The 23417-nt window shown below is 37.8% G+C and overlaps 1 protein-coding gene across 5 annotated transcripts; it reads right to left on the bottom strand.

Moving 5' to 3' along the window:
* Positions 1–4223: 4223 nt before the first annotated feature.
* DAZL (deleted in azoospermia like) lies at positions 4224–22738 on the bottom strand. 5 transcript variants are annotated; one of them, XM_074269787.1, is made up of 11 exons: positions 22547–22738; positions 18978–19124; positions 18624–18715; positions 15456–15507; positions 14936–14999; positions 14692–14831; positions 10410–10481; positions 9780–9830; positions 8730–8843; positions 7574–7672; positions 4224–5320 (listed from the first exon to the last, which is right to left on the bottom strand). In XM_074269787.1, exons 1-11 carry the CDS (start codon positions 22655–22657, stop codon positions 5267–5269), a joined length of 996 nt encoding a protein of 331 aa, XP_074125888.1. In that variant the 5' UTR covers positions 22658–22738; the 3' UTR covers positions 4224–5266. The 5 variants fall into 5 exon arrangements, with proteins under 5 accessions (XP_074125888.1, XP_074125892.1, XP_074125890.1 ...); XM_074269791.1 differs by lacking the exon at positions 22547–22738 and adding an exon at positions 21785–21974; XM_074269789.1 differs by lacking the exon at positions 22547–22738 and adding an exon at positions 19213–19744.
* Positions 22739–23417: the final 679 nt, after the last annotated feature.

Here is a 23417-nt window from a genome sequence, read left to right as displayed (position 1 = left end):
TTAGGACTATGAGCCCTTCCCTCAGATGGTCTAGCTTTCCCTCTCTACTTCTGATTAAAATAGTGGTGAGTGGTCCCAGGGAAATGAGGGAGAGAGTTGCTGCAGTCATTTCCACGTCTTGTTTTTTGAGCTAACGGTGGTCCCTTATAAAAGGGTAAATTTTATTAGTAGGAGCTCCTAAGTTAGAACTTTAGGAATATGGATCCAAAGAGCACCCTGAATATGAGATCCTCCTCTCTGGAGAAAGAGCCCAATCTCCTTCATGTGCAGGTTGGGAGGCAGCCCCCAAAAGGCATTGCACGTGACATTCCACTTCACAGGGGCATACTGTAAAGCTGTGAAGTTAATAACTTCCTAGAACATATCTTGGTAAGAGTAGCAAAAGAATATGGTCTTCATAGCTTAAGGATTTAGTCTATCATAGCAATTCTAATGTATGTAGCACAATGTACTAAAAACACCCATAAAAATTTAATGAAGCCATAAATGAGTTGTTCTTATAGTTTACATGTACAATTAGAATTCAGATTTTTACTCAGTAATATGTAGCAGTTCAAATCCTAGAGATCTCTGAGCACCATATTTTAATAAAGAAAAGGGAAATCCAAAAAAAGAACTTTTGATTGATCCACTCCTCTCATAAGACAGCTTGGTTCCAAAGTATAATGCAAAATTCTGAGCTTTGAGTCCATTTCACAATTAAATAATTTCTTCCAAGAAGTGTTTTCTCTACCCATTTTTTCTTATACAGTACATGTAAAATTGTAGCCATAATGAATTTACACAAACTTGTATCATAGATTATGGCCACAACAACTGGGTTTAGCGTCAAGAAAACCAAACATTCAAACCAAGCCTGAAATACTTACCAGATGTATGATCCTGAGCAGAAGATTTAACTTGAATCTGTCTTCTCGTCTATAAAATGGGGACAACGTACCTACCCTCATAGAGCTTTTGTACCAACCAAATCAGATAACATTTTTGCAAATGGACTTGTAAAATTTAAAAGCACTGTTATCAATTGAACGATTAAAAATACAACTGATTAAAGATTACAAAAACTTTCTGAGACACTTGAAATGTTGCCACTGCTTCCAGTGGCTTTCATATGTTTTCTATTAACATTCATAACCTAAAGCATCTCAGAAGGGCATTTGTTCTATTCTTAAAGACTCAGAGAGCTGGTTACCTGGGAATTTTATGTAAAACTAGGCAAAAATGGCCATATTCTTCTCTTGCCGGTTTTAATGGAAGTACATAATATCAAGATGCCTTGGGAAAATGATCTACACACCAAACTAGAAAACTTTCCATTCCATACCAGTTAAAAATGTAAAATATAGTTCCCATAGAGCTTAATTGTATACTAGTAGAGCTCCAAGTTTTAACACCAGGAGACTTTTTTTTTTCTACTTTCCTGGGATTGGCCCACAGCTATAGTCATAATAGACAGATGTTAAATCTGAATGCAATGTAGAATTTCCTATCATTTGTTTGCTATGCAGATTGGGTATTTTGCATGAGCATTCAAAATGCAGGTTTATTGTTTTAACTTCTTCCGTTTATTGTCTTCTACAAGCAACTATATAACCTACAGATGGAAAACTCCAAAATCTTTGATGGGTGGTGAGGAATGGCACAAAAAATCACTTACAAAGAAAGACATTACATATAATATCAATAAGACCAGACTACTTTTCAAAAAACTTAATAGGAGCAATCCTCATCCTAAAGGAGTGTCTCAGGAATTCCAAATGCTCATATTTAACAGCTGGACCTATTTGTAAGACCTGGTCAATGAAGAACACTGCAGCACTTTTCCCTTTATAGTCCCACTCTCTCCACTATTTGCCATCTTGGTGAAAGGGAAACACAACTCTGCCTGATTTCAACTACTCCAAATGATATACATATCCTATGGCAACCAAATGCAGCCAAAGCTATTAAGCCTGTTATGAAGACAAGAGTTACCTTTGAGGAAAGCTAAAAGGATTTTCAAAAGAGGTAGAGGAATACTAAAACCTAACAGGAAAGTGCAGTGGAATACTTTCATTTCAGAAAAACAGTACCTTCTAAATGCATATGCTCCTAGGAGGCAGAGGTGTGAATTAAAATTGAATAGTTAAAAATAAACCACAATGAAATGATCTTTTTCTTTTTTAACCTGACAAAGCACAGAAGAGAGGGAAGCAAACAGAAATTAATGAAAGGGTCTTTTTTTTCTTTTAAAGTACAGCTATATGTGTATAATTACATATTTTGGAGCTTTTCAATCTCACCACTTATTTATTTAGGTATTGCATTTATTTATTTAAAAAATTCAACCAAATTACAATTCTATATTAACTCTTTTGACACTTTTGCAAGTAACTGGAAATAACCTAAGGTAACACAAAATCAGGCCAATTATCAGTTCAGCAGTGAGGTGATTAAGCCTCCCTCAGAGTTCTCAATTATCCTTGGAAGCTAAGGCACAGAAGGGAATACATAGAAACATGCTTCAGATGAACAAGCAAACATCAGTTATGTCATCTTGCTTTCTTTTGAGATGATTTTTATATTATAGGTATTTTTGGTGACCTAGAAAAAAGAGATTGCCACTGAAGCTCACAGGATAATCCTGGATCACACAATTATGGAGAAGAGCTTCAGCTACCCTGATAACTCACTTCTTGTGTGCCACAAATGGCACAGTATTCATTATCCAAGTTGGTGCAATATTCAGTAAGAGGGGTATTCCAGAGGGAAGTGCAACAGAAACCAACCATGCAAGCAATTTTACTATCAACTAGCATTTCTCATTTGTTAATTTAAACCAGTATTTGTAGCTTTCTCTGCACCCACGTGGATTAAGTAAGGTTTGCCTAGGAAGAATCCAGGATCTATTAAAACAAAAACCACATATACCTTTGAAATAGTGGTAAAGTGTGGCACAAGCAAGGAGCCAGGAGAGGGCCAGTTAAAAAACTTCCCTGGTCTGAAGGCTTCTGAGAATCAGGAAAAGTAATATCAGGAATAGGTTTTCCTATTACCACCAGCAGAAGTTCCCTTATAAATTAACTCCCGTTTTACTCTCATTTCCTTTAATAGATAAGTGTGATGGACATGCACAGATTACTATATGAAACCCTCCCTTGGTATGAATCTTTGGTCCAATTGAGTTTTTTTCCATGAAAAGTTATCTTTGATTTTATAATGAAAAGCAAGTGGAAAAGATTGAACTTATAATGTCCTTTACAACCAACTTTGCTGGAGCATTAAACTGAATACCACCTCTATGCCTAAAAATGTCAAGAAAATATGGCCTTTAGCACTAATGCAGTCATTAAGTGAGTACAGTAAAGTGCTTGTAAGAAGTTATCAGCATTTTTGAAACTGAGTTTCTTAATTTTTACCGGGTACTTTAATGCAAATTTAGTGCCATTTCCATGCTTTGAGAGCATATTTGTTTAAAAATCATTATCCCTGTTTGCAAGAGTTTAGAACCTTTTCCATTTCTGTGTTCAGGAATTTTCTACACATCACTTCTCCAGTAGATAAGGCGAAAATAAGAGTCATGGTCACAACTTGGAACGACTGAGTTTTTTTTCCCTAGAAAGATATGGTCAGTAACAAAGGAATGGCAAAGCTTCTACCTGAAGAAAAGAGAATTTCCAACTGTGAGGAGAAGTAGGATTCACCTTAAGACAATGGTTTCCCATCCTTCCTAACTTAGAATATGAAATATCAAAGCTCAAGCTTTCATGGAATACTAAAGTCAAAGCCAAGGTGGATGGGTGCCTCTTCACAAAACCCCTTACTCCCAACTCAGGGGTAGGGAAGACCAGATTAACGAGACACAGACTTCCACACTGGGTTGGCTGCTACTTCACCAGGACCTTTACAAGGCTGACAGGTCAACTGCTCAGATTGCTGACTCTCAGATTTCAAATCACTGGTCCTGGGATATGAAATGCATGCAGATAATTACAACATTTAGAGAAGCTAAAATTGGATCTAATGAAATAGTCTTGTCCTCTCATCACCTATTAAGAGTGCACAGGATCAACTGAGGTTGTGCTGAGGAGCTGATTCACCCAAATGTAACATGGGTTTTTAACCCTTAAATGCAGAAAGTGCAGCACTCCTAGGAAATGAGATTTGTCAGTATCTACTATTTTCTATTTTAAAACTCCTGGGCCCATTTAACTTTAAAAAATAAAGAAAGAAAATACAATAGGTTAACAAACAAAAATAAAATTTATTTGTTCCATGACAAATAACTAAAATTAGTTTTTTTTTTATAAAAGCAATTCCTTTCAAATACTCTGATTAACCTTTAAATGACATAAAAAAAAGCTTCAGCATCCTTTTTAATGCCAATATTTTGCACAATTTAGATATAGCTATTGAAGTAAGTTTTAGCAGTAAAAAACACAAAAAAAGAAATAAAAAGAAAAAAGGAAGAAAGAAAAACAAAAGTAACCCACTGAGAAGCTTATGTATCTAGTAAGGTTTGGTTAGTATCAGTTTTTAAAATTACATCCAGAATTTGAATTACCCTAATTGCCATCCCAATCAATTATCTATTGTTGGACTCCAGGTACTTTTGTAAGCAAAATTGAACTAATAAACATAACACCCAATGATTGGATTGCCTGTAGAGAATCTGATATATAATACTGGGTTTAGAATTGGAAGTCTTCAATTAAGCTACAACTTTATATATTTGGTTCCACTGATTAAAAACGCAGTTTTAAAAAGTCTGCTTCTGTGGTAAATTTCTAAAATTAAATTACAAACACAAAGCATTGTATTGTAAATATATCGTACTGCTGAAGAGGTATTTGGTGGAGATTAAATGCTAAGAACAGTCAAACTGTCAAAATTCTGACCTTTCAAAACACTAAGTTTCTATAAAGCAAAATTTTGAAAACCAACATTTGCCTTTTAAAGTCTCAAAAACATTTCAGTACCAGTTGAAGCACTAACATGTAAACCCTAAGTTATACCTGTCCACTTCAACTGCTTTTCCTTTTCAACTGTGAACTCAACATAGAACCAATTACTAAGTGAATATCCAAAGTAGAATAGTTTCAATGCAAAATAAACACAACATACTAAGAAAATTAACACAACTTGCACAGAAAGTCTTGCAATAAGTTGTCAAAAAAATTCAGAATTAACTTTCCATAATAGTGGAAAACAGGAACTCTCTGTATCTTCGTAATACTCAAAAACAGTAACTATTGTCCACAACACTGGAAGCTTCAGCAGAGAGGATTCAAACGGATTTAAGCACAGCCCTACTTCTTCTAAAGTGATGTACTCTTTTGTCCTGGAAGAAATATACATATTCCATTTACTTCAGTGAAAAATTCCTATTATTGATATAACCTAAAAAAAAAGAACAAGATTATAAAGTACTTTGTACATTTGAGCAATTTTAACATAAAATATTATTTATAAAACATAATATTTTAACATAAATAAATCAGATCATAAGACATTCTATAATGTTCAGTTTTCTTTCAAAAACAGATCCTCTTATGAGGACTAGAGTATTGGAAATACAAGTCCCAAACACTTGTCAGAAATAAGAATCTGATTTATCTGTTCATTTAAAAGCAAAAAATTACATGCCAAAACTTAAGAGAGGACATTGAAATTAACAAGTATCATTTTAGACAGTTAATTGATGTACAGTCAAAATTGTTACTGATGTTAACACAATTATTTCCTGCTGGTCAAAATTTCCTACTTTTTTAAATGGTTAAAAAATATAACTAAAGAACATCTGGTAGAAATTTTCCTTCACATTCCTTCTTAAAACCCCATTATGTTAAAAAGAGAAGTTTTACTAAGTCTAAAAAGCTTCATTTTTTTCCCTTCTCTAGGATAGACCCAAAAAGCTTTCATATGAGTGAAGGGGAAAATGAGAATATATGGAAATAATTTTTAAAATGTGTTCCTTCCACGGGTAGAAAGAAGCCAATATACTACATGTATCCTACCTCGAGACTCCTTACATTTGCCCTAATTTCTACTGATGACAGGATGCAAGGTCCTAAGGAAGGGGAGAGGCAGAGACCACTAGTAAATACAGTATTTTTGCCATTTAACAAAACTAACTCAACTATGTCTCTTTTTCTGTGAGAATTGTGCCAACTTTGTAAACCTTAAAATGCTCAACAAATAAATATGAATGACTTGTATGAAGCTGGTAAAAAACAAACAATCCAAGTTATATTATGTCAGTAAGGTTCTCTTCCTAGAATCTGCTTCCTCAGAATTAACTTCCATTATACTGAAGCAAAAGCCACAGCATCAGGAAGGCATACTGTAGATGGCTCTCCCCTTTTGATCTTTAAAGCATAGAACTCATTCACCCCACCCTCAGCCTATAAAGAAGTGAGCCATTGTACACCCAGAAAGAGGGATACAGTATGATAGAAACAAAAAAACTTACATGAGCTAATGCTGAAAAACAATAAAAGTAAATAGTCCACAATTACATGGCATTTCCTTCCCAGACCTGTGAGGCAATTCCGTTTTCACAGATTAGAAAACTGAAGCAGAGGTGAAACTACTTGCAAATATCCTATAGATCCAATACATGGCAAGGCCTCTCTCTATACCATGGTCAACCTTAGCTTTTTTTTTTTAAATTAGGTAATAATCTTACTCCCAGGAAGATAACCCAAGTTCAGCCTTGTTAGGGCTGGCTGCTCTCATGAGTCATGGCTTCTTTAGGGTTGCAGGACCTCTTGGGGTTGGAGGGAATGCATCATTGGAGTATGAATGTCTCCCCAGAAGGGAGAAAAGACAAATAGGGAAGGAAGAAGGGATTCAGGCTCCATGAGCATAAGAGGTTAAGAGCCACCCAACTTTCCCTAGTCCAGGCCCATAGGAGGAGAATAAAGATCTTCTTACAGTGCTTCATGGCACCAAAAAAAAAAAAAAAAAAAAAAAAAAAAAAACCTGGACCAAAAGCACTTTCTTCTCTACAATATTTGCTCCACGAGTTACATGAGTGAATTTCTTATCAACTATCACATTTATAAACTCCCTGAGAAGAGGAGATCTGGGAAGTTCAACAGAAAGGTTAAGTGATTTGAACCATCTCATACAGTGAGTTAAAGAAAGAGACAGGATTGTGAGTCAGGCCTGGACCTCTAATTCAAACTTCCAGGCTTTGGATGACTCTGATTCAGTTCTACCCCCACCCCTCAAATAAGCTTATTTCACACCTTATTCTAAAAGAACTACTCAGCTTTACACCTGACTAATCCAGGAGTAGCCATCATATTCTTTTACATTGTTTTCTACATCTAGAAGTAACAATCTTTTCTGACACTTCTTTCAAGAAGGCTTTTAAAAATGGTTATCTATTGGCTTCTTCTCTAAGGACAAACTAGGTATCAAAGTTTTAAAGGGCTGCTGAACCTAACTTACACTGTGATAGCTTTCTTTACAAGTGGGTGCCTACAAGTTTGATCAAGTGGCCCCAGTAGCCAGAATATGATTAATATAAGAGGAATATTTTAAAACTTTAAATGATTATTTTTTTCAAACGCCTTACTGACCATACCTTGAAGTAGTCATCTTGTGTGACAAGAGCGTTTCTCAGTCTTGTCTCTGGATTAAACAAACAGGACACCACTGTCTGTATGCTTCGGTCCACAGATTTCTGAAATACAAAGCTTGTTAGTAGTGTATACCAAAAGGCTACACACACACACACACACACACACACACACACACACACAGTCTTTTATTTGATACTAAAAAAGATCATAAAAGCTTAATTAAAAAAAGCACCATTCCTTCCATCCTAACACGTCTGACAATCAAGACTATTAAGAAATGTCACAAGTTCTACTATTAAGTTTTTTTCTCAAACTTTTTTTTTAATAAGAGCAATAAAGACCAACTTCAATTTTTCCAGAAAATACTACCCCATATAGAGGCTCAATATTAGTCTCAGGTTCCAAAAACGTTAAAAACAATAAAATTCCATAAGCAAGAGTTTAAAGAGTTTTGGCTTTGTTTGTTAACAGTAATCATAAAATTAAATGTTTTATATATTGTATACAATGACAGTGCATATTACAAAATGGTAAGTTAGCACTTGGCAAGGTAAATACTAAATAAAAACAGCCAAAGAAAAACAAATTAATCACGAACCTGAGGCAAAACTTTTAAGCTGCCAACTTACTTTCTTTGGACAAATGATTGTGTGCTTAATAAATGTTTGCTAATTAATTAAAACTGATTCTGGGAAGGGGGAGGAGGAAAAAAGAAAGGTGGTACTCCAGACCTGTAATTTAGTTGATTTAAGTATTCCCAAGTCTAGAGCCAATTGTGATGTAATTTATCATCCCAAGAGAGATAATGGAGAGGTTAAGCCTGTGGTTACAAATATCAAAGGCAGAACCTGAAGCCATGACTTCTGGACTCCAGTCTGATGTCCATTGATCCATAGCACCTCTCAATACTAATGATCATTACAGATAAAAGGAAAATCTAAGAATTAAAAAAAGTGATTCAAAAAGAAGTGGCTTACATGTTCATATTGAAATCTTGGGACTTCCAAATTCTCACATGCTAATCTATGTGATTAGAATTCATCACTATGGCCAGATATTTAAATAAAGTTACCAGTTTCCCACAGGACTAGCACTGGGTTTTGATGATTTCTAAAATGTAAAAAGAGATGCCTATCTAGACTGAAATTGCCCCCTTGCCTTTTGTTGGCCATTCCCGGAGGACTGTGTGACCTCATGGACGGAGCACTCTGTCTGCAGGACTTCAGCTCCTGGGTCTACTTCACTGCAGTGATAATTCACAGCTGTATAAGCCTACATTAAAATATAAAAATATAGTCAGAGGTGCTAAAAGATTTCTAATATCTTCTCTTCCAAAGTATGTGCTAATGCTATAATTTAGAAAGCAAGTTTCATAATTGGACGAATCCTAATACATCTTTTATTCTGTTCCACAAAGTTTATTTTAAGCAAAAAAAAAATCATCTTATATTGGGAAAAAGAATGTTCTAGCTTAGAAAGCCAGCCTCAAGAACAATGTGTAAAAAATCCATCTAAATTTTTACCTAATCAATTGATTAGGATCTGAAGCCAATATGTGCTGAATCGTTACACATATAAGGAGTACATACGTATGTGCTCACATACACAGGTGTACCAGCCCTGATATTTCATTGATATATAGCTAACTTACACAAGTACTTTTCTACAATATACCTTCTTAGTCTGGGCACTGAGGGGTCAATGATTTGCTCATGGTCAATGTATCCAATGGAGGTCAGCACCAATATTTGAATCTAGATCCCTCTTGATTCCAAAGCCAGTTCTCTTAACAATTAACTCCATGTTGTAACTGTACTCCAGAGATGATGACTTGCAATTACACATGATACACAGTATCCGACCCTTCTAAATCATAATTTCTCTAAATGCAAAATCTACTTGTGCTTTTAAATAGAAATTTTATTGACGTTTTCCTATTTTTTTCCCTTGGGGGCAAAAAATAGGAACAAAAATCTCAATTTTGAACCTTCTGTTTAAATTGTAAACTCAACAAGTAATCCTAAACAATTTCTGTGTGCAAGATCATTAGATGCTATTTGGGAATACAAAAAAATCTGGTGACAATTCTTACCATACACTGGCTCACAGATCTAGTTACAATGAAATTAATGAAAAATGTTATAAAAACAATGTTCTATAAAACATTAAGAAATATTAGGAAGTTTATATTTTGTCACTTCCTCTTACCGGAGGTATAACATAACTCCTTTGTTCCCCAGCAGGCCACTGTGGAGGTACCTTAAAAGCAAAACAGACATCTTGCAAATATTTCTTAAATTATCAAAAAAATTTTAAATGGCTAGTTAGTTGTTGCATTTGTTACTCTTAAAGGAGAATAAAACAAAGTGCATATACTTGTGTTTCTGTTAAATTTGTCCTAATTTCTTCCTACTTTTTTGGAGCAAATTTTCAAGGAGACATGGGCATGGCATAGTTTTCTGAATTTCTAGAGATGGTAAAGTATCTGAATATTTGAAGATCAGAGATCTAAATCTTGGCTGAACTTCAGTACAACATAGGAATTAGGTAAACCATTTTATTTTTTCCTCTTCTCATGAAAAAACAAAATGGTGAGAAGAACTTTTGTGTTACATGACAGAGAAGAACTCAGCATATATTTTTCAAATGTACAGAAATGTGGTGAAGGCAGCTATATTTCATTAAAAAAAATCCTCAACTTTCAACTATTAAAATACCCGATTATACTCCTGCCATTGGCACACTTTCCTCATTAAAAAAAAAACTATTTGTAAAAAAAAGTATCAAGTAAAATACCCCAACATCAAAGTAATATAATTGTACTTAAAAAAAAGTTACCTGATAGTTATATATAGGTAGTTGATATCCAGTGATAAGTTGGACTGGAGAATTGGGGTAAGGAGGATATGCCTGAAAATGAAATATCATTTTTCTATAAGTTAAAATTTTTAAAAGTTATTTTCAGAAGAAATATTTCTAAATTAAAGAAACTTACAAATTCAAAAAACCTAGTTAAGTTCAAATAAATTTTATACAATATATGGAAGAATGATTTCTGATAGATGGTTTCATTATCAAAAGGGAAAAAAGAAAATAAGCTCGTGAGTGAAGTCACTGACTTTGAATACAAAAGAAAAATTTCATACATCTGACAAATACTATTAGTCCTTTCTAAATAGAGAATAGCAAGAGATCAAACTTCAAGTTAGTATCATGCCCATCCTACATCTTTATGATAGCCTTTCACTGAACTTTTCTCACTTAATTCTTGCAACTTTTTCAACCCCATATTAAGTCTCTTCACTGTTCCTGAATGAGCAACAACTACAATTCTTCAAAGACTAAATTGTTGCTCAACAGCCATTAAAAATCCATTATTAAAAAAAAACCAGTCTCTCTTTCAAGGAAAGGTGTCATGAGAAGCACTGTTCAATACAATTTCTCTAAGGACAATCCAGTTTACTCCTGCTCAATTTTAAACTGATGTCACTAATTCATCTACTTTATCTGTTTTCAAGAGGTACTAATGGATCAATGACTTTATGGATTGTCATCCAAATGTATCTTATCTCATAGTACAGGAGGTAAGAATTTTTTACTCACTAGTTAAGACTGAACTTGAATAAGCTATAGAACTTATTCAAATAAACTTTCAGAACTTGAAATGTATAACACAAAACACAAGAAAGAATATCTACAGCCCCATCTCCAATTCTATTTGGATTCTACACAGGGCATTCTCAAGTACTACAGTCAAGTATATGTCATTTCATGCTAACAAACAGGTTAAACAAAAATCATCATTGTTGTTACACGGTTTGAACAGCCTTGTATTATATTCTGATGTATGCACTGAAGATGCTTTTTTAAAGAAAAGCAGTGTTCTACTCTGCAAGATCAGATATTTCCTCAGTAAATAAACATGTCTAGTGGAATCTTTTATTTTCTATACCTTTCATTCAAATGTGACTTTTAAAATTTGAAGTTTGCTATGTAATGTAATTTATGAAAAACTGCTTGTTCCTTTCTTATTGTTTTCATCAAGGATGTCTATAAAAGTGCACATAGACTTTTCTCATAAGAACTTTGTAGAGAGATGAAATATGCATTTGGGTGGATAGTAATTCTCTGTTACTTAAAAAAAGTTATTAAGGATCTAGGATGTTTCCCCTCAAGCCTATGGTAATTTTCCCCCTTCTAATATGCTTCAATGCACTTAAAATTGTGATGGCTTCAAATTTCTCTGTGCATACTGCTTATTCTTCCTCTTCTCCCAATCTGTTTTCTTTTATGCTATTTCTATTTCTTAATACAACACACAACCAGAGCAGAGTTAAAAGTCCAAGACATTATTACAGATCTTTTTCCATGTTTATGTGTTTTATTCTCCCCATTCCACTCTCATCTGTCTTGGGGATGACGACTTTGCTCGTCTCTTGACAAGCTCCCTAAAACTTAGTTATTGTGTAGAATCTTAAACCATCCTCTCTACACATAAAATCTAACAAACTAGCCTTTTACTTTCATCTCTGCTCTATAAGTATTTGCTGTCAGAAACCACTATTCTACAATGATGAAGCATCCTCAGGGTATGTTAATTGTCTATCAGTGTCTGTCCTTTCATCTATTTCCCATTTTCTAGCATCGGTAGCTTCTTTCAACAAGTCAGGATCAAACTCATTTGGATACAAAAATTATCTTTTCATTCCTCCTTTGACATGAATGTTAATATGATCTAACAAGTCAATGGTCTGATTTTATACATATAAATTAGGAAATGACTGCTATGTTGGTAACAGTCATCTCTTCTCTGTCCAATACTACTACTTCATTCTCACAGTATTCAGGGTTGATTGTTGACAAGAGGCTAAAATCCGTTCCATTCCACCCTCATTTCTTATTCCTGAAAGATGTTTTACAATATATTTTTGGCCATCTTTATATTGACATCATTCAGCTATTAAAGTGTGTTGATTTAAATGAAGAGTCTTACCAAAGTAATTGTAAAACTGGTACTACTTACTCTCTACAATATTTGGTATCTCTTAGAATGATGTTTTCTTCTTACCCTTTGGATACACAATAAAGCCAATGCTGCCACTCCCTTTATTGCTTTTTGGCTTAATTAATTTGAAGAATATTATGTTTGATTATAATTCAATTATCCTATTAAGGATCCACCCTTCCACTTAACAAGAGCCACTCATTTAGAAGCTAAACAACTAAGAATGTGTATAGTGTAAAAAGCTGTATGGTTTTTAGCATCCATCAAACCCCTTACCAACATTGTTGTCATCACTGCAGAAGACTAGATTGTGCCATTTGTCATTAAGTGGACAACTACTTTCTGTTGCCAAGTGTGATTTTAAACTTCTAACAGAACAGAACTCACCAGTGTTCCTATGCCACTGACACTGCCTTCAAGAACTCGAGTCCCAAGAAGGCATCAAATTAGTATTTTATGGAGATTGCGCTATATAATAGGGTGATGATTATTTTTTGATTATAGACACCCCTCCCTCAAAATGCCAAAGACAAGTACTTTTAAGCCATAATCAAGGTATAGGAAAGCAAAGAATGGGCTTGCTTGAATGTTATAGTAATGCTGACTTAAGAGTTGATCAACTCTAATTCTGCTTCCATCTTCTTTAATGAGAATGGTCTTTATAAGGACAAACTTTGGACATACAATGGAGCAAGGGCAACTGAAGGGCCTGATAGACAAGAGATTACTCCTACTTTTCATATGTCTTCAAGTTTTGAGACCCAGATGAAATAATCCAGAGTACAGAAAGAACTCATAAAAGTGATCACTAGAAAGAATCTTTGGAAAAAATGTTAAAAAAGTAAAAGCCCCAGAAGTAACAAAAACTTTATTCCAATTAAAAAAACCAAAAGAGCCATGCCTAAATTTAATTCCCAATTAAATTCTAGAATAAGCTACTAAATTAATACCTATAAACATTTAGAAAGGAAGACTGATCTACTAAAAACCCATCAGGTCAAACTAACCTCCTTTCTTTCTTTTAAAGAATTCAGTAAGAGAATGGATCAGAGAAACACTACCTTACACAACAACCTATGTCTTAATTTGCGTAAAACTTTTGACAAGACTCTCTAATTTCCTAAACTAGTGAAGTGTGGATTAGATGAAAGTACTTTTAGTAGATTCACCTCTGAAAGAAACATTTTATTCAGTCCTACGCCTTTTAACATTTTTAATCAACAACATGATTGAAGATATAAAAGATACATCAAGTCTGAAAATGTTACAAAGCTTGAAGAAAGAACTGCTAACACAGTAGATGAAAGAAATAAAAACTCAGTAAAACTTCAGAAAGTTACTAGAAAGTAGGGCAAAACCAAGATGCCTTAAAATATTAAATGCAGGATTTTACATTTAATTCCATTAGGTTATATGGAATATGGATATGGAATAGTAGAGATTCTTGGCAGCAATAAAACTGAGAAGGATTTGAGTCAATTTGCTAAATTTTGCTATTTTGTAAATATGTAAAACTAATTATGAATCATAGGTCCAATGTGATAGCTAAAAACAAAACTAATGAATACTGAAATTTTAATACTATAAGCACTGTATTCTGAGAAAAAGGAAGCGATAATATCACTGAATAGTCAGAATCTATATGAAATAGAGATAAACTCTGGGAACTACATACTTATTGGTGATATCATCAAATATAGAGATGGCCAATGGAAAGCAACGAACAAAGAATTTGGAAATGTTTCACTTTTAGACAAGACCACAGGGAGACACAATCATTATTTTAAAATATTTAATGCACTGTTATGTCAAAATAGCAAAAAGAAATTCAATGGGGAATTGCTACAGGGAAACAGATTTTGGCTCAGTATAGGGAAGAATTTTAATAATTAAGGGTCTCAAAAGTGGAATAGATCACTTGTGGGGCAGTGAATTCTGCATCACTGAAGTGCTCAAGCAGAAACTAAATAAATAACCTTTTATTAGGATTATTACATTTTAAATTAAGGATAAGTAAGCTCAATGATCCCTCAGAGCCCTAGATTTTGAATTCACAATGTTGGATTATAGTAAATGATGAAGAAACTTCAGATTAAGAGTTCAGATAAATTTTACCTGGACATACTGAGTGATGGGATTCATCATAGCTGGAGGCTGCATATATGTCTCTGTATTTGGATTACTCCAGACACTATGAAACTGTGGTGCTGGTGGAGGGTTAAAAACCAAAGGACGTGGCTGCACGTGATAGGCGCCTTTAATAGAAAAAAAAAAAAAGAAAAAGAAAAACAATAATTCCAACATCTGAAAAAAACTGTTGTTGTAACAACCAAAAGTGTCTTTTATATTATATACTCACATAAATTTTGTTTCCTGATTGCCGGTCCCAGTTTCAACTTTTTACCATGGAAATTTATCTGTGACTGGGGAGGAAAAAAGTAGTTATACCAGTGTCTGTCTTTAAAGATGACCATCACTGTTTACTGTAGGGAGCTATGGAAAATCTGGATAAACTACTCAATAGTAACTAATGCATCCTGAACAGACAAATGTGGGAGGGATCAACTAAATTAAGCTCTGCCATTAGACAGTTCTTTTATTTCATTTAGCCTTTTTCTTTCCCAAATAAAATGTATCTACAAATGACAATTCTTTCTACCCTGGATCCACCTTCTTCTATCCCCCAATCTGACACTGAAGAACTTACTACAGAGAAATATTTAAGAATTCTGTCAAGTAAATAAAAAGGTTTAAGTTTCAAGACTATAGAATGGGAAGAAACTATCTCTGTGTTTATAAGTGAATGTAAATACTTCAAAGGAATCAAAATACCATTACCACCAAAAGTCAAAATAAATTTTTTTTAAAAGATCACTTACTTCTACTATTTTCTGCACATCCACATCATTATAAAACGAAACAAATCCATAGCTAGAAAGGCAGATTAAAGATGATTAATAGGATATGTTATCACCAACAAGCAATTATAATTTTGGGAACTTTCTCCCTCAGGTTTTATGAAGTCTTATCAAATAGTTAACTTTTGAGGAGAATTCTTAATTCTTGAGATATCATCCCTATTAAATACATATTGGTCTTTCTATTACACTTATTTTTCTATCCATAGTTAATAGTCCTTAACTAATACAAGTTAGATTCCCAGGAAATATTTGTGGATAGACTGTAACCTTAGTTTCTTAGTGCCCTCCAAGTCCAAGGTTCAAGGGTTACTTCCTAGGAGTCCTTTCCTAATTTCCTCAGGTTTGTACCCAATGATAGTATTTATATGATTGTATTTATTTACTTATCTGTGTATGTCTTATGTTCTAAACCTCCCCCCACTTAGAATTAAAATTATTAAAACCCAACTTCTACTTTGCCTATCATGACACCACTCTTCATCCCCTCCCAATTCTCTATTAGTTTAAAACCTAGAAGGTACAAATGTATAGAATATTGGGAAATGTTAACATTTTTTAAATTTTACAACAAGCAGAAGAACTTTCTTACAACTGACTAGTTATACCTATATCACATTAAAATGTTTTAAACCTGCTTTTAGGTCAAAATGCTTGCCTTATAAGGTTTGATATGATTTTTTAAAAAAATGTCTCTTTGGAAAGAATGTAAGATGACTTAATCTTAAAGCAAATTCTGCTTTACAATGAATTGCATTAAAAGTTCCAATACACTAAATCAATTACATCAATTCCCTAACTAATCAATAATTAACAAAATAAAACTGCTAAAACACAACTTAAAAAACAAAGCTAAAATTTTATAGTCCCTTTTTAATTAGTGAACTGATTTTTCTACTTAGGAGAGTGCTGGTAATATTTTTGAAAAGTCCTTCAGTTCTTAACCTTTTTTTGTGTGTATCATGGACTCCCCTTGGTAATCTAGTGAAGTCTAAGGAATATTTTAAAATGCATAAAAATAAGATATATAAAATTACAAGAGAGAGATTATGTTGTAACATCAACATTTTTTTTTTTTTTTTCAAATTCAAAGAACCCCCTGATCTTGCTGGAAGGATACAAACTACCATACCTGAATTTTGGCAAGGCATTTGGAAATGTCTTTCATGATCATCTTTATGGATAAGATAAAAAAAATAAAATTTGATTGACAGTATATTTAGGTGGATTGGAAGCTGGCTGATTGATCAGTCCTAGATCTAAAGCAATCCCCCCCTTCATTATAGATGAGAAAACCAATGCCCAGAGAAGTTAAGTGGCTTGGCTACTGTCATTATTGTCATGCACATAGTACAAGTAAGCAGAACAGAAGCTAGGATTTTTCACACATATAAACCTGAGGGGGAAAAAAGTTTACCAGCCTATGTTTAGGCACCCCAAACTCTGTTCTTTAGCCATTCAATCTTAGTTAACACACTCAAAAATACTTTTGTTAGGTTACAATTATTTCTTCCTAAAAACCTTCCACATAAAAGTACTTTTTCTAGTAGAGGGATGAAGAAGGGCAAGAGCCGCTGTTCGAAGCCTCCTCTACTTCTCACTGAGGTTTAAGTCAAAAGAAGTTTCTGCCACTTGATCTGTAAGAGGCTAAAGAATGTGTTAGGATATGGCAAGATAAGAAACAGATTCCTTAACTCCATCAGGAGTGATACATTTAAGAACCTGACTAATCATATAACTTACTGAAAGAAATTCAAGTACAATTTATTTGGAAAATTCCCCTCATGTGGTAAATATTTTGAATTAATGCTAAAAATAGGTAAAAAGGGATGTTTTGAGATATTATAAACTATTTTAGATTTGGATTTTGTAAATCTTCACAGCTTTCCTAAAAAATCTAGCTAAAGTGTAAAACAATAAAGATTTTAAGTGACTGTCATTTGAAAACTTTTTTTTGATAATCTTTATATGTAAGATAAAGAAACATATTTCAACTGATAGTACAATTATGTGATATAAAATTATGTGAATGATCAATCCCCCAAAGTGTGGTGGTTAATACATTGTTATCAACCTGGAAAGGGTATGGGCAAAAATCTGTACAAGGGCAGATCATCAAAGTTTTTATACAAACCAAGTGAAAAAAAGTTATCTAATCAAAAGTTTTCTAATGGAAGTGCCAATTATGTAAAATCTACATTTGAAATAATCTGTGATATAAATAATTCTTTTGACCTTTCATAATTTTTGGTCACAAGTACAGAACTTGAAAAATTCAGTTCTTAAAATATTGTGAAAGAATTGCATAATTTTGAAAGTGATACTTTTCATACCAATTGCCTTTTAAGAGAGACACCTTCAAATGGAACCATCAAGAGCTTCTTAAGTGAAAGAAACAAATGACAGACATGGGAGGAATATAAATTCAAATCATTCTGCCAACTTCCCAGGTATAAGGCAAGTTACACAAATAGTTTACTTAAGAATTTGGAAAGGGAACCATTATGTTATTAATCTGTCCAAATGTATTTTCTCAACAAAACAGAGGCTAAGTGGGAAATCTTTTAAAAAGAGGGTTGGAAAAGGTCCTTATTACATACCTGTATCAAGTCACAAAGTATTTCAAGATATTTTTTGGTTTGTTTTCCTCAAATGTCAACTGTTTTTGTCCTAAAGTCACGTAAAGGGTTATGGAAAAATTTGATGCATTGTGGCACACAGGAAAAAAACACAACCAATTACTAATTAAAGGGATAATATACCATCTAAACTTGGCATATCAGGTATTTGTGGCTAGATTATCAAGAAACTAATCAGTCTTACTACAGGTATAACACTGGCAAAGACTAGGTCTTTGTATTGAAATACATTCTTTAACAAAGGTAACAAAGCAATGAGCGATGTAATAGTCCAATTTTGTTGATACAGCTATAAAGACATCAATTTTAAGATTTGTTTCTCTAATGATTCCACTAAATATCCAGATGTTTCCCTGAACATATATTAAACTTGTTTTACTTACCTATTGACACAGCTATAAAAGTACCAATTTTAAAGATTTGCTTCTCTAATGATTTCAGTAACATCCATATACTTTTACTCAATCAATATGAAACACATCTTACTTACCCTTTGGACACACCAGTTCGATCAGTGATTATCTTCACTTCTTTCACCGAACCATATCTAGCAAAGAAGCTTCTAATTTCTGTTTCATCCATCTATGAAAAAGAATTTACCTTCAAAAATAAAAATTCTGCATCCTAAACTCCCAATTCAATTATTAGAAAAAAAAAAAAAAACCACAACTCTTTCCCTCATTAACCCCAAACTGTACAAAGTCTTGTCTCAAAGGATTTCTAATTCACTTAGTCAAATGGAGACCCAAATCCAGGTTTACAGAAGGTTTATATAAATTCATACAAGAAATAAACCTCACAAAGCTCATTTCCTATTGATCACTAAGAATCTTGAATACCATACCCTAACATCAATTCCACCAACAAAGACTGTATTTGGCATGATTTTGCCTTCTGGTAAAACATATCCTTGGCTGGCTGTGGCTGATGATGATTGGGTGCTGGCTTCTCTTGAGATGGTTGAGTTTGGAGTCTCAGGATTTGCAGCAGACTGTTATTTTGAAAAGAGAAAAGAAAACACACATATAATCAACCACAGAGGAAAAAGTTATTCAAAATAAAAAAAAATTCTAACTTACATTCAAAAAACCAAATGTTTTAATGTAAATAGCTTCCATTTCTAAGTGATCTAATCACAGACTATCTTGGTTAAACAAATTTGTTTAAGCCCAGGTACTAAAAGGAATCATCCCATGGGCAAATATGAATTTTAATAAATAATATAAAAATGATCCACAGCGGGACTAAGGTATTCTTCCAGGCTGCTGTTGCTCACTGCCATCCCATATGTATAAATGATAGTATTTTTTAAAATATGAAAACTTTGAGAACTGGTAAAAAAAATTCAGAAAGACTAATTTTTTTTTAAAAAATGTATGTGTAACGCAAAATGAGGTTATTATTTAAAAAAGGCTTTCTGTTCTATTTCAGTTAACAAGATTTTTGTTTCAATAAGGCCATAAAATTGACATGCCAAGTCCTAAAAGAAATCAAGCTGTGGCTAAAGGAAACCAGGCATCAGGGCATGAAAGCCTCTACTTCCTATTTACCAGAATTACCATGGTACTTGAAAATATAACTCTTCCCTTTGTGTGCTAGCCATGTTTTGGTACTGGATGGCAGAATCATTATTACCTCATACAGGCCCTGGCTTGTGCAATGTAGGGGGAGCTTATGATCCTCTTCCCTATAGTGCTATGTCAACTGTCTTTGAAAAGCACTTTCTTCTTCCTAAAAAAGCTACAAATCAGTTCTACCAACATCACTTAATTTTCTTTCTTATAATCTTTAATGAGGTTGATGGACAGAAGAAATATTGCCTCTACTTTCCAAAAGGGGAAAGAAAATGAGATAAGGGGAAAAAGAAAGCGCAAAACCCAACATAAAAATCCAATGTAGTGGCAGAGCTAAGACTCACATATTCAAAGCATTCTTACCACGCTGTACCATAAGGATAATAAACATTGTTCGGGCATGGAATTTAACTTTTAAATGAATTGTTGTTTATAATTCTCCTTACCTAGTTGTTTCTCAAAAAGTGTCACAAAGTAATCGCAAGGCCAATAATTCAAAGGTCATAGCACTAACTTCCTAATTCATCTTTCTGGAAGATAAATGACTTCTATTCAGCTTGACTTCCAAAAAAAGGTTAAATACAGCTTAACAATTACCAAGTATCTCCATACAAGTCACTTAAGTGACTAGAGATGACGCTCTCAAGCCCAGGCTATTTAACAACAAATAGGGATTAAAAACCAGTTTTTGAAGCAGTATCTACTAGGACTACGACGTGGAAGTCAATAAAGCACTCCAGTCCTGGGATTCCCAAGCAGAAAGCCTTTTTATTGAGCCCAGGAGTAGGCGAGGGGGAGCACAGCTGGGGCGCTTTGAGGGCCACGGGGCGCACTAAGTCTGGGGTTGAGCCGGGCATGTGCGGCCCAGGGGACTAAGCTGGGCCCAAGGGTCCGCAGAACGCCCCCCCCCCCCGAACCCTGACGTCAGCCGTCTCAACGGGAAGTCTACTTGGGGGAGCCCTGTTTAAAGGACCGTGAGCCCTTCCCTTCGCCTGGGGCTTCCACCCGCTGCCCCTCAGAATGGAGGCTGCTCTCTGAGATGGCCCACCCCACGGCCTCAGCCATCATCCTTCACTTCTTCATTCTTTCGTTCCGCTCCCGTCCCTAGACTCGCACCCCGGGGGATAGAGGAGGGGGGCCCTGCCCATCCGGGAAAAGACCTTGGGTCGATACGGAGGTTCACCCCCCCATGTCCTTTCTGACTACACTGCTCGTCTCTTCCGGGGCCTCGGAAGGGCTGCCAGGGCTATTGGGACAGGGCTTCTCGCTCCAACCAAGCCAGCGCCCCGAATACAGTAAGCGCTAAGTAAACGCGCCGCCCTCGCCGCGGACCGCTTCCCGGCAGCAGGTGGCGCCCCAAGCTAACAAAGCAGCCCGGTCAAAGCGGCGCGCACGCGCACAAACGCACGCGTGCATGCCGAAGGCGCGCACTCGCCGGTCTGGGCTCCTCAGAGGCCGCGGCCCCGCCCGAGGCCATGTGCTGGGGCGGGGCTCGGTTAAAGGCGGGAGCGGGCGCCGCGGCCACGAGGACGGGGGCGGGGGCATACCCGGACTTTGGGGAAAACCGCCTTTGCCCCTTCCTTTACAAACACCGCCTCCCCCCGCCCAGGAAACGCATAAAACACAATGGGGTGTGGAGGGTCACGGGGGCCCTGCCCTCACTGACCCCGGGGGAGGGGAGGCTTCCCGCTGCTTCAAAGTGGGGACCATTATTAGGTCATAAAATCGCCGAGTAAAGTGGGGGGGTCAATTTGCTTTGGAAAAAGGCCTCCCCATTATTTCAGGCGTAAACCCCGGGCTTCCCGGGACAATAAAGTCTAAGGGTCACCCCTAATGGAGGATTCTTTTGGGGGGAAGCTTCAAGGTCGGGGTTCCCCAACCCAAGTTCAAACGCTCTCGGGCCTCAGAGTCTTCCCCCCGTTTTCTTTCCCTCAAGGGTGGGGGAGGGGAGGCGGCCCGGACCCGAACAGGCCTCGGCGGCCGCAGCAGGCCGCGGCCTCGTCCAGACGACGCGGCCCGCGCTCTCATCCCCTCAGCGGCCCGAGCTGTCGAAGGCCCCAGGCACCGCCTCACTCACCATGATCTCGGCCGGCGACGGCAGCGGCGGCTCCTCCCGCGACGATTAAAGCCCCCGACGCCGGGGTCGGTGTCGGCCGAGGCCCGGCGAGATTAAAGCCCAGCCTGGTCCGGTCCGGCCCGGCCCGCAGCGCCCCTGGCTCGCGCACCCTCCCCTGCCTGCCCTCCGAGAACCCTACGAGGACCCACTGGGCGGCTTGGCCGGGCTGGCCCTCGGCCGCCCTGCCCCACGCTGCCCCCTAGCTGCGCTGCTCCTCGCTGCACCCGACCCGACCCGGCCCGGCCCGGCCCGCGCCGCTCCGTCGCCTCCCTCCGCGCCCGCCCGCCCGCCCGCTGCGGCTCCGCCAGCACAGGCTGCCCCCGCGCACTGCACAGGGCGCTGCGCCGCCGAGGGCTTTAGCGGGCGCTAGGGTCCCACCACCTTTCCGGCCCGGGGGGGCGCGAGCAAGGGGCGCCGCGGAACAAAGGTTCCCCCGCCCTCCGGCCCGGCCCGGCCTGGGCGCTGCAGAGCGGCCTGCGGAGAACGTGGGCCCGGCGGGACGCGGTGGGCGGACACAGAGCGGAAGCGGGGGGAGAGGGGGGAGCACCCCTAAGCCCGAGCGCCCTTCGGCCTTAGAGTGTAGGCTCCTCGAGGACAACTCGCCGCCCTGGAGTCCCTAGCGCGGAGGGAGACCCCTACAAATGCCGGTGCGGCGGCAAGGGAGACGAGTCCTCTTTCAAGGAGTCCCTCAAGGCCCTTTAGCGTGAAAGCCCAAGACTTTACCTTTGAGTCTGTCCCCCTCTCCTTCCGAAGCCTCCAGTCTGGCCGCGGCCCCTTGGGATGGGGGATCCAGAAAGGAGGAGCTTGCAGTCGGGGCATGAGAACCGAGCCCATCAGAACTGCGGTGGAAGACGCGGGCGGGGAAAGGGACAAATGGGGGAATCTGCGGGGGGAGGGGAAGGCCAGAACCCGGGCGAGCCTGGAGGGCGGGTGCAAATTGAAGCTCTATTTAAGGGGAAAAAAAAAAAAAAAGTTCGGCCTCCAGAAGTGCAGCCTCGCCTCCTGGGAGCCGCCCCCACGGGAGCACGTGCCAGGTATGTTGTGGGGACCGCGTCTTCATGGGGGGAGGGGGGCTGATGGGGCTGCTGTCATTCTCGATTGTAGAGAATCGGGAAGGAGGGCTTAGATGAAAGTGGATGTGAAGTACACCTAGTAGGCGCTTTATGCACCATGCTTGTAGAACTGAACATGACGGCCCACCGAGGCTCTTCCTCCCGCCCGTGCTGAGCCCCAGGATTTAGTTCTTGGGGGGCGTCTTCGGCCTCGGGCAGAGGGGTCTGGGTGGTGGGAGTGATGGAGGGGGGGACTGCAGGGGAATCCCCAGTCCCGGCGGGAAGGCCAGCCTTGGAGAGGCCATGAAAGGAGCCGGAGCCACGTGCGTTTGGGCTCGAGCCTTTCAGCGCCGGAGGCTTGGGGGACTCATCATCCCGGGGAGCCGCTCCGGCACCCCGCCTTTACTGGCAGAAGCCCTCCCCCCAGCTGTGCAGCGGGCCTTCCCTCAGAGCTTCCTGAGGCATTCCGACTGCCCGCACCCGAGGGCGGGGAGCGGGGGAGGGGCCGCACAGGGGGCGCTGTCTGCCAGGGTGGGGGTTAC

This window comes from Sminthopsis crassicaudata, chromosome 5, assembly GCF_048593235.1.
Source record: "Sminthopsis crassicaudata isolate SCR6 chromosome 5, ASM4859323v1, whole genome shotgun sequence".
In the NCBI taxonomy this organism is placed as follows: domain Eukaryota; kingdom Metazoa; phylum Chordata; class Mammalia; order Dasyuromorphia; family Dasyuridae; genus Sminthopsis; species Sminthopsis crassicaudata.
The sequence above is the reverse complement of the archived record's forward strand: the minus strand, read 5'-3'. Positions and strand labels throughout refer to the sequence as shown.